The sequence below is a fragment of the Stegastes partitus genome, unplaced genomic scaffold (assembly GCF_000690725.1).
Source record: "Stegastes partitus isolate 25-593 unplaced genomic scaffold, Stegastes_partitus-1.0.2 Scaffold233, whole genome shotgun sequence".
Taxonomy (NCBI): Eukaryota; Metazoa; Chordata; class Actinopteri; family Pomacentridae; genus Stegastes; species Stegastes partitus.
This window is the reverse complement of record NW_007577964.1, coordinates 568220-587918: the sequence shown is the minus strand read 5'-3', so window position 1 is coordinate 587918 and position 19699 is coordinate 568220. Positions and strand designations below refer to the sequence as shown.

Genomic DNA, 19699 nt, shown 5'->3' with positions numbered 1-19699 from the left:
ATTTGGTGGAAAGTAGTTTCCTGCAATGATTTAACCTTATTTTCTGATTTGATTCATTTAATGGAAATACCAGGGATGAATTCTTCCCCTTATTTGCCATTAAGTTAGTTTAAATCCATCTCTTCTTGTGTCAAGACAATGTTAGCTGAATGAATATCCACACAAACGAAGCTTAACTTCTCCTGTCTGACACCAGGTTGCCAAATCATCGCCACTAATTACCTCCAGCCGTGACGCTGAAGTTTTTACGCGCGGATTGAAAGAGAAAGATAGAAGGACAGCAATCAGTTGCGATGAAAACAAAGTGGCATCTCTTTATTTTGTGGAGTGTTTTCTCACTGGGCGTCCTCAGCGCTGCAGCGGACACGTATGAATATCCATTTACGAGAAGGAAGACGGTTTTCAAACTGGGCCCTCCACAATCCAAACCAGAAGAAGTGTTAACAGAAGACAGAAAGTCCAGCCGGAGTTTACCTGCCAGCACAGCTCCACCGCCTCAGCCCAGGTCCCATCTGCCATCGAGGCCTGTAACACCTCGATCCATGCGTCAGGAAAAGCCCGAAGCGAACATCCAGTCGGACTTTGCTTTTCTCCCAGACGTCTCGGTAACCTGCTCCACGTCGGACTTCGTTGTGAGGGTCAAACCGGCTTTCTACGGTCTGGGCGCAGATGTAGAGGAGCTGAGATTAGGCAGCAGCTGCAAAAGCAACGGGCTCCTCAGACCGTACGGTGACCTGCTCTTCACGTATCCGCTGACAGCGTGTGATGGAGTGCGTGAGGTAAGATGTCATTAGCCTCCAGACGCCCCACCTGCAACGTGAAATCACAATTTCTGACTTCCCTCGACAGCTGCCACACGGTTATCTGGTCTACAAATTCGAGCTCCACTATGAGCCTTCGCCGAGACGTTTTCCGAGCAGAGCGCACCGGATCAAAGTCGAGATTGAATGCCGTTATCCAAGGTTGGACTTGTTTTCTTGCTGTTTTAAACATCAGACGTGTGTGGAGACTTGTTCTGCAGTTAAAACCTCCCAATCCTCCATCTTACTCAGGGACCATCATGTACACCAGCTGGCTGTACGGCCCACCTGGCAAACTTATGTCATGCGTAAAAGGCTGAAAGGACGTCCGAGTGACTTCCAGATCAAATTAATGGATGGTATGCGTAAAAATCCGGTGTGTGGAGGTTGCTTCAACATTCATTACGCTGTTTGTCTGACTTTGTTAAATAACTTTTTTCATATGATATGAATTCTTAGATTCACGGAGCGAACCAGCTCAGTCTCAGGTGTACCATCTTGGGCAAACTATGCATTTCCAGGTTTCTGCTCCTTTCCTTCCTCCTGGAGGAAAACTGTACATCAATAGCTGCTATGCAACGCCATCCAGTGACTCCAAATCATCCCTCAAATACACCATCATAGACAACTATGGGTATGTATTGTTTACAACAGCATGTTTAAAATGTCTTGCTCTGCTTGGTGGCCATAATGCTGTCATCTATATCTATAGCTGTATGCTGGACAGCAAGCGGGACCCGGGAGCGTCCCAGTTCATTTCCAGGACAGACAACAGCCTGAGCTTGTCGTTAAAGGCCTTCCAGTTTACTGTTGACCCCGACACTGAGGTGAGAGCAGAGAAGCTACGATTTTCTGGATTTCCACGACTACCAGCTTAATCCTGTTTCTGGTTTAGGTCAGCATCCACTGCAAATTATTTGTGACGTCAGAGGACCCTGGTCCCACACACAAATCCTGCACATACAGAGACAACAGGTGAGCGATTCCCAAACCACAACTGTGCATTTTCAATAGATTTTCAGCTGTTTCCAGGTGGACTGAGCACATCTGCATCATAACAGGTGGAAGGCCCTCACTGGCGACGACTCCATATGCGAATGCTGCGAGTCACAGTGCGTGACCTCTAAGCCCTGGACAGCCATGATGGAAGGTGTGTGATGGTCTTTTGTAGCCTTGGTTGGATTTCAAAGAAAATATTTAAGTGCTTTGATGATAAGCATTAAATCTCTAGCTGTCAACTGAATCGACATTAAAAATGATGTTTGACATCTTTCATTTTCCAAAGGCTCTGCCAGAAGTGGGCCATTGTTGGTTTCAGATCAGCCGTACACACCAGAAGAAGGCTTTCTGCCAGTCAGATCCTCTGTCTTTAGCAACAGAAAAGAAGACGAGGTCGCAGAAAACCATGACATTGATGAGCTGCACAGTAATGAAACGCTTTGGGAAATTGAGGAAGTAGTGAAGAATGATGATGGTTTAGAAGACGAGGAGCTGCAGCTTGAAGAAAGTGGAACTATCCTCGGAGACATGAAAGAACCTGATTTAGATGAGTTGAGTTTAAGGGAGAGGTTGCTGGAGGATGAGCAGAGTGAACCTGAAGTGAGGAATTTAAATGAGTACAAGGAGGACGGATCAGGGTATGAAGAAAGGGATTCTTCACAGAGCAAAGTGAAGGAAAGATTTAAGGAGGGTGGTGAGATTTCTGACATGGATCAAATGATCCATCTGAGTCAGAGGAAAGGTGAAGGGCTCCCTCACTGGGTGCAGGTGGAGGAAACATTACTATCCGAAGTCAGCCTACAGAGGAAGGTAGAGCCACCTGACTCTACACATGGGGTAGAAAATGGGACACATACAGGTAGAGGTGAAGGGGGTGACGTGATGATAGCTTCAGAGGTTGAGAGGAGGAATGACAGCAGCCTGGCAGAGAGAGATGAGAAGGAGATGACGTGGTATTTCACATGGACGTAGCGTTACATCAATGAACAGAGTACTCTGCTCTAACTCTTCACAACAAAAGTCTTTGAGTCATTTCAATAAAAACAAATATGAACAAGCAGTTACCTGACTTTCTTTCATGATAACGTTTGGCACAAGAAAATTAAACCCAAATCCTTTCTCGTGACTTGCCTTGAAATCATTATTAATGTGAAAATTCCACGAGATAAGAGTATTTGTTTTAATCTTGTACCTGACAAGAATGAACTTGGTTATATCAGTGTGATTAATCCTACTGATGACACGTCAAAAAAAAGTCTAGTACTATTCGTATGTTTGCATCATATTGTACCATACATCCATCCATTATCTATACACCGCTTAATCCTCATTAGGGTCGCAGCCTATCCCAGCCGACGGGCGGGGATACCCCGGACAGGTCGCCAGTCTATCACAGGGCTACACTTAGAGACAGACACACTCACATTCACACCTACGGACAATTTAGAATCACCAATTAACCTCAACATGTTTTTTTGACTGAGTGGGAGGAAGCCGGAGAACCCGGAGAGAACCCACGCTGCAAACTCCACGCAGAAAGATTCCGGTTATTGGTGCCCCCACCGGGACGCGAACCGGTAACCTTCTTGCTGCGAGGCAACAGTGCTACCCAACTGCGCCACCCTGCAGCCCTTGCACCATACAGACTTAAGCAAAGACTGAAGTAAGAAAATACAAATGTCAAGGCAACAACCCTGCCCTCCGTCAGCACGACAACTTGATTTTTCCATAAATCTTTTATTTTTTTCCTTTATAAATGATTTCCTTACATTACAGTCTCTAAAACCAGTTTGAAATCCAGCGTTCAACACAGAAACATCCCACTGCTCGAGCCGTAACAGCTGTGAGGAAAGGCAACGCTTTCATGATCAGTAACTAAAAGCAGCAGAAAATGTGCTTCGTAAGGATGAATTTAGTTTTGCTTGATGTCTGCATTTTCTATGACATTAATTGTCATGTGCATAGATTGCCTCGAAACACAAAAAAACCAACCTGGGATTCTTGACAACATAAATTTGGATATAATTTTGGAGCTATGCAAACAAACTAGATTTATATCATAATGTTAGGATTTAACAAACATTTCAAGGTGACATTTTCTGACTCTCCTCTGAACTTGACAGGAAAATAACTTAGATAATTAATATTTTTTTAACAAATATAATTGGTGTGGAAACTCTTTTGGAAAATACACAGAACAGAACTCTGTAGAGCAAATCCATCATTAGTGGATTATGTTAAATATACAAAATGGTGCTATATTTACAGATGAGCGCCCAAAAGTCCCAAGTACTGACTAAAGCTCTGATTCAGCAGGACACAAGTGGTACAATCACTGTTTTACACTAGAGGGAGGTATATCCCCATCTCTTGCAACAGCAAAGCTCAGAACACCCTCTGGCAAAGAAAATATACAGCATTTACTCTCTGTAAAATGCAAAACGAGTACTTCAGGAAATTAAAACCAACACCATTAACTCAAATTCAAATAAGAACTTTTCAAAATATATATTCTTTGAAATAAGGATTTCATTAATTCAAATCCAGCTTCTTGTCTACCGCACACATAGACTTGCAGTGAAGTAAGTGTTATTGGTAAGTCCTTCCCAGGTGTCCTTCAGTCTTTACAATCATGTAGACGATGTCCCTCCTCCTTCAACAGTACCTGCTGTCCCATTTGTTTTCTCTGTAGCATCTGAAGCTGGAAAATGTGGAAAGAATTAGTTAGATGGGAAACAGAATGGTTGTACAAAAAACAACAACAAAAAAAATCCCAAACAGCTGATTTGAATTTGCACTCTTCAGCTCCAGGAGTTAGTCATTTGGTCCACTGGTTGTAACTACTGGACAAATGGGCATGAAATCTTCTCCTCATTTTTTCCACCCCTAGTTTAAATTGCAAAAGCTTTGGTGAGCAATTGCCTTTCCATCTCTTTTATTTGTGTAGTACTTTTGGTTTAAGACCAAACACCTGCAAAATAAATGACATTGTCATCAGCCTATGCTGATAGACTTTGTGGTAGACTTTACACCTGCTAAAGCTGGATTCAGATAATGGAAGAAAAGTAAGAAAGGAAAAGCTATATTCTGATTCAGGGGTTCCTGCATTATTACAAGATAGCTAAACCCACTGTTGATCTTGTAGTCACATAATTTAAACAGCTTTAATTAGCTATTGTTGATGTGTATAACTAAACCGTGTGGCTCAAATTGAGTTCATTTTAATTTGCAGTAACTGCTAAAAGTCATGGTTATACAGCCAATCAAGTTTGTTGATGCTTCTATATTTCTTTTTAGAAAATGGGCTTAATATTGCTGGCAAAAGTTCACAAACTCTGCATAACAACTCAGAAGCTTAAATGCACCAACCAGCCACAAAATTAAAAGCAACGACATATGAGGTGAATGGCGCTAATCAAATTTATCGAGTAACTTTCATGGACTGCGCCCAGAGGCCCCACGTTCATGGCTGATGGGTCAGAGCTGTTGTGGCAGCACCATGGGACCTACATAGTACTGGGCAAGTGTTTTTATGTTGTGGTTGATGTGTGTATTTTCAGACTTATTGCTCATTTTAAGAGAATGAGGCCTAAATTTCAGCACGTTAGAGCTGTCATTGTGATCATGTTTGCATGCTCACATTACAGTTTAGCTCTGATCACTGCTGTGGTAATAGCCTCCCAGAGCCTTTAGCTATGGCTGTCGATTCTTAAATTTTTGACATTGGTGTTTCAAACAGGGGACCCAAACATCACAGTCTAAGTCTGTTATGAATCTCTGTTACCTGTGATACTCTCTTGCTGTGCTTCCTGTCCTGCAGTTTGCTCCTTGCTTTCGGTGGTTTCAACCTCCTTGCCCTTTGTTTTTGGTTTCTTTGCAACAGGTGGTGGAACCTTGACCCCCTTCTTCAATGACTCTGCTTCACTGATCACTTTTGTTACAGTGGGAGCCTCCAAGTTTTTCTCTATAGTTTGTTTGTCCTCCAGCACTGGCTTAGTCTCAATCACCACTTTCTTGTTGCTCTTGGAAAAGATAAAGCTCGCAGTACTGGTAGGGGACTTATGGAGGTCCATGGGCGATGTTGGTGAGTGCAGGCTGAGGCGAGATGCAGTTCCCTCTTTTGATCGGGCTGCTGTCCTTAGACGGATGGCCTCCTGTAGGTTCATGGAAGGAGAAGTGGTCATGGCAGGAGGAGACTTTTTCATAGAGAGGGCTGTGGATGAAGACGCAGGTGGGACCACAACTGAAAGGGACTTGGGAGGAGTCGGTTGTGAAATGGTTATGACAGGTGGAGGAGAAGATGCGGGAGAGGTCATGATCAGAGACCTTCTGATGGGCTTCTGAGGAGCCTCACCACTGGCAGACAATGTTGGGACCTGACTGCTGGGCTGCTGCTTCCTCATTGTGACCTCAGCCTGTGGTTGCTCTGGAGCTTTAGGGGGCTCAGGGCTGCTGCTGCCGGACCGCAGCTTGACCATCTGCATGAGGGATGTGGAGACAACAGGAGTGGGTTCTTCTTGTACAACGGGGGCAGGGGTCTGCTCTTGGCTTTCGTTTTCTGTGCTTGAAGGACTAGGCAGGTCCTTAATGCTGACAACATCCTCCACTGGTAAAGATATGTTTGTGGGTGGAGAAGGAGCAGGTTCTTGAGTCTTTTCTGATGGAGGAGAAGTTTCAGGAGCTGGTGCCACTGATATTTCAGATGGAGGCGAAGGCAGTGTCTCCTGGGTTGCTGGACCATCAGTTTTCGAGGCTACAACCTGCTCCTGGTTGACAACCTCTACTGGAGGTGGAGGTGGAATACTCTGAGGGGGTGTGAGAATACTGTTGGATGAAGCTAGATTTGTTTCAGGTTCAACAGGGATGTTCTCTTGTGACAGATCAATCTCCTGTTTTGATGACTGGGGTTGTGTTGGTAGAGGAGGTGGAGGTGGAATACTTTGTGGTGGGGTAAGAATGCTGACAGGTGGTGCCTCTTCAGAGGATTGAGATGCATCTTCTTGAGGAGGTAGAGGAGTTACCGCTTCAAGTGACAGAACAGAAACCTCTTCGGGAGGTGGAGGGAAGACCTCAATAACCTGTGGAGGTGAGACTTCTTTGACTGGTGAAGGAGGCACTACTGTAACCAGTGTGGGGGTGGTGTCTTTAACAAGTGGGGGCACATCTTGAACCAAGGAAACAGAGGGCTCTTTGGGAGGCAGAGGAGAAACCTCGACAATCTGTGGAGGTGAGACTTCTTCAATTGGGGAAGGAGCCACTACTGTGACCACTGTGGGTGTGGTGTCTTTAACATCTTGAACCACAACAGGAGGGGACTCTTTGGAAGGCAGAGGAGTGGTCTGGATAACGGGAGGAGGCAAGACTTCTTTAACTGGTGAAGGAGGCACTACTGTAACCAGTATGGGGGTGGTGTCTTCCACAAGGGGTAGCACATCTTGAACCACAGGAGCAGTGGATTCTTTGGGAGGCGGAGGAGAAACCTCGACAACCTGTGGAGGTGAGACTTCTTTGACTGGTGAAGGAGATGCTACTGTAACCAGTGTGGGGGTCGTGTCTTTAACAAGGGGAGGCACATCTTGAACCACAGGAGCAGTGGACTCTTTGGGAGGCGGAGGAGACACCTTGACAACTTGTGGAGGTGAGACTTCTTTGACTGGTGAAGGAGATGCTACTGTAACCAGTATGGGGGTGGTGTCTTTAACAAGGGGTAGCACATCTTGAGCCACAGGAGCAGTAGACTCTTTGGGAGGCAGAGGAGACACCTTGACAATCTGTGGAGGTTTGACTTCTTTGACTGGTGAAGAAGATGATACTGTAACCAGTGTGGGGGTGGTGTCTTTAACAAGGGGGGACACGTCTTGAACCACAGGAGCAGAGGGCTCTTTAGGAGGCGGACAGGAAACCTTGACAACCTGTGGAGGTGAGACTTCCTTAATTACGGGGGGAGATACTACTTTAACCAGTGTGGGCGAGACGTCCTTAACAGGAGGGCGCACATCTTGAACCACAGTAGAAGAAAACTCTTTGGGCCTCACAGGAGAAACTTGTGGAGGTGGTGGTGGAGGAACCTCCTTTGTTGGCAGCGAGACATTAGTGATTGTAGGTGGTAAGACTACTGTAGTTGGGGGAGGGGGAGCTGAATATGGTGGGGGAGGTGGGATATTCAGGGGTGGAGGCGCTATTTCCTGAGACCCACTGGGCTTCTGTGGTTCAGCCCCTGAGATCAACTTAACACTTGCCGTTTTCACCACTGATGTAACAGGCGCAAGAGTGGACGACTTTGGTGGCACCTCAACAGGTAAAACTAGACCCTCTTCACTAAACATTGGTGGAGGTGGAAGAGGGAAGTCTGTCTCATCCGGACCATTGAGGCCCACTTGTCCCATTGGTGGAGGTGGTGGAGGCCATGATGACTCGGGGGACACAACAACTTCTGTGGTCTGTTTGGTAAGGGGTTGGGGGGGATGGTGTGCCAGAAGAGGAGATGGCGATGGGGAAATACGTACTAATGAAATGGCAGGTAACGTCTTTTCATCTGTAGCTTGGGTGGCTGTCTTCTTTGCTGCCACTTCTCTCACTGCTGCCAGCCTTTCTTCACGTTTCTCTGCAGCCTTCACTAACATTCCATTTAATAAATCACTTGCTCTCACTTTCTCATCTTTACTACTTCCTTTCACGTCTACATTCTGAGTCAGTCTTTCATTGTTCTCTTTCTCTGCATTCAAAATCACACTTTCTTGAACTTTCTTTGTCTCCATCACATGTAGGGATCCAATAACAGACTCCACTGTTACAGCTGGATTCTTATGTTTCCTTTCTACCACCAAGCTTTTCACAGAGCCCTCTGTAGATGCAGAAGGTGACGGCCTCTGTTGTCTCCTGTCCTTTGGATTCTTCTTTACAATAGCATAAGTCTTACCAGGGGCGGGGGGTCCTAAGAGCAACTCAATTGAACGCGTGCTGTGAGCCCATACCTCAGGCGGAGGAGGTGGAGGGGCATGGACTTTTGGTGGCGGAGGGATGTTGAAGAGTTCTCTCAAGGTTCGTACAGAGGGGCTGGCGGTGATTGTGTCAGTTGATTCAGGTTTAGGTTCCCCTGTGTTTGCAGGAGCCTCTGGCTGTGTTAAAATGGATGGCGCTGAACCAGCAGAAGAAGATGCAGGAAATAACCGTTGGAGCTTTGCTAATAGGCCTTTCTTTTGCTTTGGAGATGCGCTGTGATGCTGTTTAGAAAGTTGCGGAGATGTGCCATCATGGCTGGAGTAGCCACTGGATGGAGAGATTACTTTGTTTAGCTTAGTTTCTTTCAGTGGCTCCTGCTTTTCTTGTGAAGCATCTTGGGAAATGGTTTCTGCATCCTTTTTAGCCTCCTCTGTCTTTAGTACCTGCAGCTGAGATTTGATTGGACTGAATGACACAGAGCCCGTGGAGTCATCAAGAGAACTGGTGTCAGCATTGTAGCCAGGGCTGTCTACAGTTCTGGAGGGTGCCGGAGAGGATTGTGGTTTGTTTTTTTCATTTTCCTCACCTGCAGATGAGATGGTATTTAGAGAGGGTTCACCAGGAATGACCCTAGCTTCTGCCAGATCACGTGACCTTCGCTTCATCTTATTGTGGAGGGAATAGGAGCGACTTGGAGGAGGAGGAGCCCTCTTGGGCTTCATAACAGAGAGGCTACGTGCAAACTGCCCGTCTTTTTTAACCTCGTCTACCTTAGTAAGGAGCTTGCCATTGGAGGTGCCTTTGGAGGACTTGCTGATGGCCGAGTGAATGCTAACTTTGTCCTCCTTGGCAGAAGCATCTCCATCCTGAGACCTCTTTTGCCTGGGGGTGCTGCTGCTGGAGATGGTTGAAGTGTCAGATACCAAGGTCTCAGAAGAGTCAGAATTACTCCAGCAAGAATTGTCGGAAACACTTGGAAAGTGTTGGTGAGAGGCGGAGGTGATGGTGGAGGCTCTGGAGGAGGGTCTGGAGGAAGTTGTTCTGGATGAAGAGGCTCTAGAAGAAGCACGGGAGGAAGCTGGGCTGGACAGCACCAGGCTGCTCTTGCTGACTGTGCGGACGCTGTTGCGACTTCGGCCGCGGCTAATTTCCACCACGTCGATGGAGGGTGGCAGCACAGCATTAGGGATGATTTTGGACATGTACGCAGCCTGCGGCGACATGGTTATGACAGGGCTGGGCAGTTCCTGCTGAAGGCCGGAGGCAGTGGTCATCCAGGGAACGGCCAGCGACTGACGCCTCTCCTCACCTGCCAGGTCAGAGCAAAGGTGGGGCAGCAGAGCCAGGTCGTCCCTATGACCAGCATGGGTGGCACCAAGCTGTTCGACTTTGTCTTTGCTGAGAGGCTGGATGATGTTCACAGCCTGAACGTTGGCACCAGCTCCCTGTGGTGACTCTGCTGCCTGCTGCGGCCCATCAGTGGTGGGGCTGCAATCAGTGTCGCCATTATAAACCTCTTCCTCATCTAATTTCTGAGTCAGTGTCCAGCCCACTCTGTCAAGGCCTAATGAAAGACAAGAGGGGTAATTAGAGCACATTCACATCACAGTTAACACATTTAAAATGTCTTCTTTTAGGATTAAGAAAGCCATCGACACATTTTTGACAGTAAGATAATCCTCCTATATACCATGACATCCCCTAATGTGGTATTTCACAGACCAATGTCTTCATTAAAACATTAAAAATATTATTATTAAAAGTGTTAACTGCATACCCAGCTCTCTCTGAACATGCTGCGGGATAGACCCAACAGTTTTCCTGTGTCTTCTCCTTGTCTTCGCCTTTTCTGACTTCTTCCCAGAGTTCAAGGGTCTGAATGTTGATCCTGGACAAACATAAACATGAAAAGAAAGAGGATGGTCATTGTCATCATTGTCATGATGGTCAGAGGATGTGTATTTAATGTGGATCAATCAACAGATTATTTTTAATCAAATTAGTCATTTTATTTATGATGTGTCAAATTACAATACAAAATGAGAGAGCTCAGTATTGGACAGAGCTTGCTTTTTTGTTTCTCAACCAAATTTTTAAAACACAAAGACTTTCAGTTGAAAATCTTTGTGTGTAAATGACAAAGAAAATCACAAAATATTTAAATGTTTGATATCAACTGATTGTTTCAGCTCCACATGTCAACTAATAAATGTATTCGTGTCACCTTATGTTGCATAAATAGCGTTTTGGCTCATGGTGACGTTACCTTGTCTGGTGAGTCCAGAGCGGGAGGACCTTGTAGACACCGATGATTTCACAGAGGCAACAGAAGTTGTGTCAGCAATGGTGCTGTCTGTCACAAAGCCTCCATTTTCTCCGTCTGTTTGGACCGTTACTGTCGACTGTCAAAAGGAGAAACACAGTGTTTATGGTGGAGGCGGGGGATCTATTACTTGTACTACAACTACAGATCTGCTGTCTGTGTAGGAAAACACATAACTCTTGTAGGGATGTGTCACTTACAATTGTACTTTCGTTATCCTGATACTCCACTCCATTACTGGTTTCTGCCAAGAAAGAATAACATTTCATTTTACTGATTTACAATGTCATCTTACATTCTTGGCAGTGATCGCATCCTCTTTTACACACCCTCCCTCTTCTGCAGATGGTTATCAACATGTTGCTGTGCGATCACACCAATCTAACACACAGGAGAACAGACTGTTTTGTACCTTCCTGCTGCATCATCTTCAATCCTTCCAGGGCCTCGGTGTGGAGGTCCTCCAGGTACTTGGGCCTGCTGGACTCAATGAAGACATTCTCCTGGAACAACGGGGGTGCTGGGGTCTTCTTATCATCATCTCGCTTTGGGTCAGCTTAAAGGAGAGGGAGGAGGAGGAGGGATCAGCCAGGATCAACTCAAAGCTCTATGTTACTGTAACAGTAGATGGGGGGGCCATATGGGCAGGAAAAGAGCATTCAAGTGTCTGTCGGGGACATTTAAGCACCGGAGCAGTAAATATGTTTGCGGGTTAATGCAGGAGAGTGAGATTGGAGGATTAAACTCCAGTGACTTTGACAATGACTTTAAAGATGGGATTATCATATTAAATATCTACCACCAACCAGCATATGCATTTTTTCCTGCCTAAGTATGATTTAATGAGACCGTGAGAAGGACATTAATTACTTTCCCGTCGCATCTCGTTACATGTACAGAGCAACAGTGGAATCTTGCATGGGGTAATTACAAGATACCCGAAATGCCATATCAAGATCTATGGAAGCCATCCAAGAAAATGTCACTTTGCTTTGAGATACAAATCACATTCAGTCGTATCTGAAACTCTAGAACGACAAAGATGACTTGTGGCCATACAAAAACCATTATAGTTACTGAGGTTTAAATAAGAAAGTGCAAAACTCTGGATTGTCTTTTAGGGTTTGACCTTAAAAAATAAAAAAAATAGCAGTTATTTAACTGAGGAAACTACACAAACTCAAAGATAATGCATGTGTAGCTTTACATTTGCCGACCACCTGGCATGTGTTGCGGTACATGTGGTGGCCTCACACTTCCAGGGCACAGTCTGGGATCACTGAGCTAATAGCCTGCCAGGCACTTTTATGTAACAGTGACAGCTGCTCTACATTTAGCTCCCTATAGTGTTCCACTGTCTGCGCTGTCGTGTAAGACCATGCTGGAATTAGCCTTGACCATCAGGTGCTTAGTGATCATTAGCTAATTTTTACCTTCTTCTTCTGTAACAGCATTATGGGTGACCAAAAAAAGCATGCATCTATAGATATGCAAAATGGAAATTCGTTCTTTTTTTATTTTTCCTGACAACTACTAGTAGCCGAAGTATGAATCACAGCACATTTACATATCAGCAGAGTAAACATTACAAACTGACAGGGGTTTGATAGCACCAGTGAATGACTACACTTGAATTACTTTATTGACTCTCTTAAGCAGTTGATCCAGCCTGTCCTGGTCATATATGAATAGTAAAGACGATTCCGCAATCTAGGCAGGACAATAAGACTGACTCATAAACCAATATGACTAAATCCATCAAACAAGTGACGTGTCCTGTTCTCACTCACCTTTCCTCTTGAAAACTGTTGGAAAGCAGTAGACATTAGCGCCGGAGCTACTAGTCAAAAGCACCACCATGGTGTTTCCTATATCTTGTAAAAGTTTACCAAAAGTTCCCCAAAACTATGTTCAAGTTGTGTTAAAGAAGAAGGAGGGCGATTTAGAGTCTAAATGTGTAGTCCGCAGTCCATCAGTTCAAAGAAAACATCCTGGAACGATGAGGACCCGACGATAATCTTGCTTGTTTATGATGAAGCTGTTATTGTCAGTTCACGCAGAGCGGAGGATGCCTCTACAGCCAATAGACAATCAGAGCTCAGACACTAATCCTCAGCAGCCTAATTCCTGCCATCCCTCTCCACTTTATCTGCCCCCTGTCACCGGCCAACAACATGCGCAGCATCCCACTGTTGCTCCCCATCTGCAGGCACGCTCACCCCGGATTGGCCAGCCAGGAGGCAGATCAAACTGAAATCAAACATGTAAACATTGAAGGAAAGCGAGAGCTGTTGTCAGGGATTTGAGGTACCAGAGCATCAGGGGCGCCTCCCTCTCACTTGAGCCCCGGCTTTAGCACTCTCAGTAAATAACACAACTCTGCTCTGGTAGATTATACGACGTTTTCACTGCAGGACTTTAAGAACATGCTGAATTCCTGTTCTCCTTCTTTAGACTGTATAACTGACATTGTTTTGCCACAAGGGGGAGTACGTGAATTGAAATGATGTATTCCTAAAACAAGATTAGAAACATGTTTAAAGGAAGCCTGCAGCTCCAAAGCACATGGTCACACATGTGAAAAATGTTCCCTATTGTTTCCAGAAACACAACATTGAATTTGTTACCATGCAGCAAGAAATACAGAAGATGACGGAGAGTTTCCTAAGTTAGGTGTGCTTATATGTAGACAGGGATTCTCTGATGTGAGAAGGAACTTTTAAAAACTAGTTACTGGATCTTGTGGCAGAGATTATTTTTAGTTTTTGTTGTTTTATTTATTGTCGGGACACTTTAAATTCTTCTGTGACTAAGGGGTTCGTTCACTTCCTGGTGTGCTGAACAGACATGACATGGAATGTGTGACATCTGAACAAATGGAAAATATTCCCATGGTCGGGATCCTAACCGGGTGAGTCACACGAAAGCGGTTTCTAAATTCGCGAAACACGGAACCAGTACATAACGACACGGAAAAACAACAGAACTGGCTGCTTGTACCGACGGGTTGTAAACAGAAACTAGCTGTACATGTGTGAGGAAGTCAGTGGAGTTGTTGCCATGACAGCACACACTAAACCGGAGAAGCCTGCAGTGATGGGTGGGGCACGAGTGCATGTTAATGAGGAGCTCATATTATCACTGGTTCTCTGATCCCATTGTAATTGTGTCCATATTAATCACTGACATATTAAAGACGCCATCTGTCACTGCCGGATCGTGCAGAAGCTGGACGTATTAACGGGCAGCCAGTGATTACGTATGAACCCCAAACTGATGTTTACATCTCGGATTTGATAAACACACTAATGGACGTGACGCTGCGTGACTGTTTCACGCGAGTTTCAGCCTCCAGTGAGGAAAAACAATGTTTAGGAAAAAAAAAAAACAACAAGGGGGATGAAGGGGGGAATTATAATTACAGTCTAAGACATGTAAATAAAAGTGGATTTACAGTAAAACACTTAAGCAAACATCTGCTGGTAAGTTTGTTTTGGTAAAATACGGATTCTCTGGTAGTAAACAAAGACGAGGAGGGATGAGGAAATGCTGTATGTTGCATCATGAGATACTCTAACCGGTGAGACAGACAGGAGTGTTTATAATACGCAATCAAATCAGTCATTTGTTAGTTATGACTCGCCATTTCAGGTCTGGAGCAGTTTTCTGTGAGTTGTTTTACGTTGATAGAAAGATAAAGAAAAAAAAAACGGAGTGAAAAAAAAAGGATAGCCTTGAGACCTTTCGGAGGGGAGACTGACGTTTTTAAAAGGCAACCTGAACTTCAGAAGAGTCGGTGAAATAGTTTCATTCCTGCCTGCCTGGGGACCAGAATTTATCTTGACGGCTGCTATTTATCTTAAAGCTATTGCTTAACGAAGTCTTTTTAATTCCAAATTTAACATTCAGGGAGGAGGAGTTAAGGAAAGGTCATGTGTCTCCAAATCTGCAAAATGTTTGATCTATTTAGATTTAACTTATTCAGTTATGTTTTTTCATGGCGTTTTCTGTACAATCTATTTACATGAGAGCTCAAGTAAGACATACTGAAATACTTTCTTTCACAAAGGAAAACAAACTACTCAGACATAAAAAATGTTATCTCGTGAAGCAGCTCTTTTTGTTGAGATACAGCACCAAGCACAGATCAACACCGACAATCTCGCGCTGATGTGACTCTTCCTACAATGAATTCATGGGAATCAAGTAAATACCCCACGCACACCTCTCATCTCTGCCCTAACTTGCCCCTCTCTCTTGTTTTGCACCGCCAGTCAGACAACCGTGCAGGGACATTCTCTCCAGCTCTGAGGGTGCTGTCTGCCAGGTGCTTAAGCCTCTCTAATCAGCCCAAACCCAACTGAATGCATTGTGATGACAGTGGGAAAGAGCCGAAGCCTTCCCTTAAAGCGAGTGCGTATACAGCCACCGCACACTGGACCGGCGCGTTAACACATCCTGGTCCGAGCCATTTCACGCTCCTGGTTTCCAGTGAGTGAAACATAAACATCGCGGCTGAACAGAAAGGAAGTGAGGAGTGTGGTGTGACAATCCAGGTAACAGATACACCTGTGGCATGTCACCAAACACAACTGGTGCACCAGCATGTATCAGATACCTCCACATTACCAATGCACACACAATGTGTGCCTGTTATTTGTGGGTGGTTGCCTTTCTACACCACAGTTAAAAGCGTCATTAAATCAGTTTACATCCTGACCTCTGCCAACCCTCTCAAACCTCCACATCAAGTCAAGAGAGAGCAAATTCAATGGTGGCCTCCTGACGACAAGGTCTCAATAGGTTTAGCCACAAGCAACAAATCCAATCACATTAAAAAAAAAAAAAACATGCCGGGGAATGGAAAATATTCAGGCCTGCTAGTACCTGTTTAATGCAGGCACGGGTTTGCTACAGGCTCTTTCTATATGTGATTACAGACAATATAACAGTGTAAAGAGCTCGACATTCTTATTAGTGGAACAAGAATGAGTAGAGACACGCATAGTAGTCTAGGTAGCAAGTTGATGAGAGTTTCGTCATGTCTCTCTGACTACTTTAGGTAGAGAAAGGCCAGCTGCTACCGTTTTGGCCACATTAGCAGCGAGGCATGAGGGCCGCAATGCCTGTCGTCAGTCTGTGTGTCGGTCCGCCATTTTGGTTCAGACTGAAATATGTTGACAACCACTGGATGAACTGGCATGAAGTTGATGACAGCAACAAGTGATTATTGGTTTCGGGTTACCCAGAGGATCAAGACTTGGGTCCTGGCGCACCAGCAGGTCAGTGTTGGTGAGCAGGTAGGTAAGAGTACTACTAATTCTTGGATATATTACCAAATGCAAGACAAACTAATCAGCCTTAACCACGTATGTAAGGATGTTCAATCCCTCTGTAACCTCACTCATCGGGTTTCCTGAAGAGCACATTTGAAGCTCAGTGTGGGACTCCGGCCGCCACCATCTTGGCAGATCCTGACTTGTTCTAACTCCCGGCTAATCCAAAAATAAGCAAAGAGGTGGAGCTGAGGCAGGCTATACGGAATACCTCTAGGCCACGGACTGTCCTAGAATGGCACCTACCTCACACTGACAGGCTTTAATTATGCAAATCTTTAAGCCTTAAAACAACTGAAATGGGCGAGTTACATAAAAATCTCCTCCCTGTGCAGTTATCATGAAAAGGGAAGTTAGCTTCAGATACCAAAACAGTTTCTGTACCCGGCTGTAAACAAGTTCTGCTGGAGATTTTAACATGAGGGTTTACTGGGATTGATTCGCTTTTGGAGCCAGCCCCAAGAGGACATTCAAGGAACTGCTGTACATCCATGTTGGCTTTATTTTTCAGCCCTGGAGGATGCTGCTTGACCTTAGGTGAACTTTATGGTAACTGATTATTAGCAAATATTAGCATTTGATAAACAAAGGGCTCATTCTTACAAATTTAGCCCAAAGCAGAGTTGTGCCCAATTCCAGCCTCACTGGGCTGCTCGCATGACTCCCATTAACTATTATTTTCAGAAGAGTAGAACCTCCCTGACACATCTGGGCACCAGTTTGTGCTGACATAAACTGGGCAAGTATCTCTATTATATACAAGCAGAGTTCAGATTTATCACGGCTCCAGTCCTTGAATATGTCCAGGAAGAACAGTGTGTTCTCAGTGAGGAAAACTGCATTAACATCCAGCACTGTGCGCACGATTACCTAACTTGTTGCACTAGTGACTTAAAGTCAACAAAGTTATCTTCAGCAAGACTGTCACAAATGTCTGCTCTCTAACACTGCTTTTAAACTGCCTGGTTTAACTGCAGAAGTCGCGAGTGGTGACTCACAAAACTTTCCGAGCACATACTTATCAGTCCCTCTGTAGTCCTGCCACAGTGTGTCGGCAAACATTTTCCGTTCGTGACAAAAGCCTGCGCAGTCGGTGCAAAGCCACTGCACCGTATCTGTACATCTTGACAATGAAACAATGTCTGATTTCATAAATAATAACTGTTGCTGTTGGCTGTGCTGCCCGCTTAGTTTGGTAATACTGATACCAAACATTACAAGACTGCAAAGAATAAAAGGAACTTGATGAAATGAAACCCAGGCACATTATTCAGATGAGACCAGAGGGCAAACTGGCACTTTGGGAAACCTTTTTTAACCTCTCAGCGACCTAAATATGATCACCTCTGCCATGTGGGTGTGGTGGCCCATTGAAATCAAATCCTTCTGCGATTGCAAATCAGTATTTGTGCAACTGTTGACAACACAGCCAGATTGTCAGCTACAGAAGTTCCCACGATGTTCGCATCAATGAGATTTTTACTGACGAACGCATGTGCAAAGTGTGTGCTTCTGTTTTTATGAGCTGTTTTCAGCCTTGTGTTGATTTTTTAAGTGATTAAAAGTGACCCCATGACGGCGTTTTAATTTACAAAAGCACATGACAAAAAAATCAACATGCCCTTTTCACATAAAAGCATCTTTGAGAGGGATCCCTGAGGCGACTGTGTACTGAAAGGCAGTTGATTACTTCCCGCCATGTGAGGAAGAAAGTGAAACTTTATCAGAAGTCACTTTTCTCAAACCAGTTTTCCTGCCTTTCATTGTCACTGAGTCATCTGGTGTTACAACTGTCATTTGTTGTTATTTTTACGGCAATATATTACATTGGATAAAGGCCAGTTTGTCTTTGGCTGTTGTTGTTCTTGTGTCTGCCCAAAAAAAAAACAACTACAAATCCCAGAATCCTGTGTGTGTGTGTCATTCCACTCCAGTGTATAAAGTGTACATGTGAAAAACAAACTCTTCAAGGATATTTTTTTTTCTTTCACTTCCTTAAATGAAAGTTATTTCCCCCTCAGTGTTTAATTTCTTCAAAGCTGGTTTCTACTTTCCACACACTGGCCTGTTCATGAACCCATAAAGTCCACAAATCTGTCACACAATCGTATCGAAACCAACGTCACAGTGCTTTAAATGCTTCACAAAACAGCTTTAACTGGCAAAGCCTTACATGATAAGAAATAAATCGGAAAAGAAGGAGATACAGTCTGTACACCTCGACTTAACAATCCCGCTTCACTTCAGCAGCATCTCTTACTAAATAGTCCACAAAGGAAGCAAAAGTAAAAGCTCATATGATGTGAACCTGGCATGCAAACTCAACACAAACTCTCCCACACAAAGGCCTCTCTATTTCTAGCTTCCTCAAAGAAATATCTTCCAGATCAGGAATGCGAGGCATCTCTGAGGGAGTGTTTAGGGCCAACAGGTGACCTTCTGAGAGCACCTTGTTAGGACTGTATGACCTAATCACTCTCCAGCAGCCTTGTTTCCATCTGAAAACAAGGGAACTCCTCTTAGGGCCCATTATAAAGGTAAGCCGGGGACAGAGGGAGGAAGAAAGAGGCCTGTTGTCTGCTTTTACAGAGGACTGAGTAAACGGACAACGCAGCAGAGACATAAATCACTGCTCACTGTATGTAATTAGACAAATGGAAGTGAATTAACTTGTAAAGACAGACAGCCACTGCTTTCTGGCTCGAGATGAAACACGGCGGATAGACAACGCAGAATTAATTGGTTGACCACGCTGGAAGGTTCAGGAGGCCAGAGCTTATCGGACCAAAGCCTGCTACTGTGCAGATCCCTCCCTGGTCAAATTCCACTGGCTTTGTTTACAAAAATGCATTCCCATAAGAGCAAAGGGTGAAATAAACCTACACGGGGTTTGCATGGTCACCCTGACAGGGACGCTGTGGACCAACCTGCATCCTGAAGGGAAACAGATGAACTTCTCTGATGTGTTAACAGCAGGTTGCTTCTGTTAATTAACTGACAGAAGACACACAGTATTGAATAAAAACGAACTCATGCTTTAATATGGGTGATACATTTAGAAGCCAAAATTCTAAATGCTAAACGCTCTTTACCGAACCGTGCCTCGACAAAATAATCTAAAAAAAGAAAAAGAAAAAGGATCCAGATTACACATCAGACTGGAGATGTAATACCAGATTTCAGTTCTTAGTTTTGACACTAGGGCACAACTTTAGGTCGGTCATCTATTAAAACCTACACTCTTAACAAAGTAAGATAAAACAGTGTGGGACATTTATTTTTGAGATCTTACACTTGTT

At 44.5% G+C, this 19699-nt stretch overlaps 2 protein-coding genes across 3 annotated transcripts in view; one reads left to right on the top strand and one right to left on the bottom strand.

Annotated features, from left to right (window-relative positions):
• The first annotated feature begins 542 nt into the window (after positions 1–542).
• On the top strand, positions 543–2771 carry LOC103357058 (zona pellucida sperm-binding protein 3). The gene is made up of 8 exons (XM_008281445.1): positions 543–779; positions 850–962; positions 1053–1159; positions 1260–1434; positions 1513–1627; positions 1696–1775; positions 1862–1950; positions 2086–2771. Exons 1-8 carry the CDS (start codon positions 543–545, stop codon positions 2769–2771), a joined length of 1602 nt encoding a protein of 533 aa, XP_008279667.1.
• Positions 2772–3516: 745 nt separating this feature from the next.
• The window catches only part of LOC103357054 (uncharacterized protein KIAA1522 homolog), a 30135-nt gene continuing 13952 nt past the window's right edge, over positions 3517–19699 (bottom strand). For both annotated transcript variants that reach the window (XM_008281439.1, XM_008281440.1), the window contains exons 3-8: positions 11477–11620; positions 11265–11308; positions 11008–11143; positions 10519–10629; positions 5584–10305; positions 3517–4500 (exon numbers count right to left, since the gene is read on the bottom strand). In XM_008281439.1, the coding sequence (XP_008279661.1) occupies positions 4430–4500; positions 5584–10305; positions 10519–10629; positions 11008–11143; positions 11265–11308; positions 11477–11620 (5228 nt within the window). In that variant the 3' untranslated portion in view covers positions 3517–4429. The remainder of the gene's footprint in view (positions 4501–5583; positions 10306–10518; positions 10630–11007; positions 11144–11264; positions 11309–11476; positions 11621–19699) is intronic.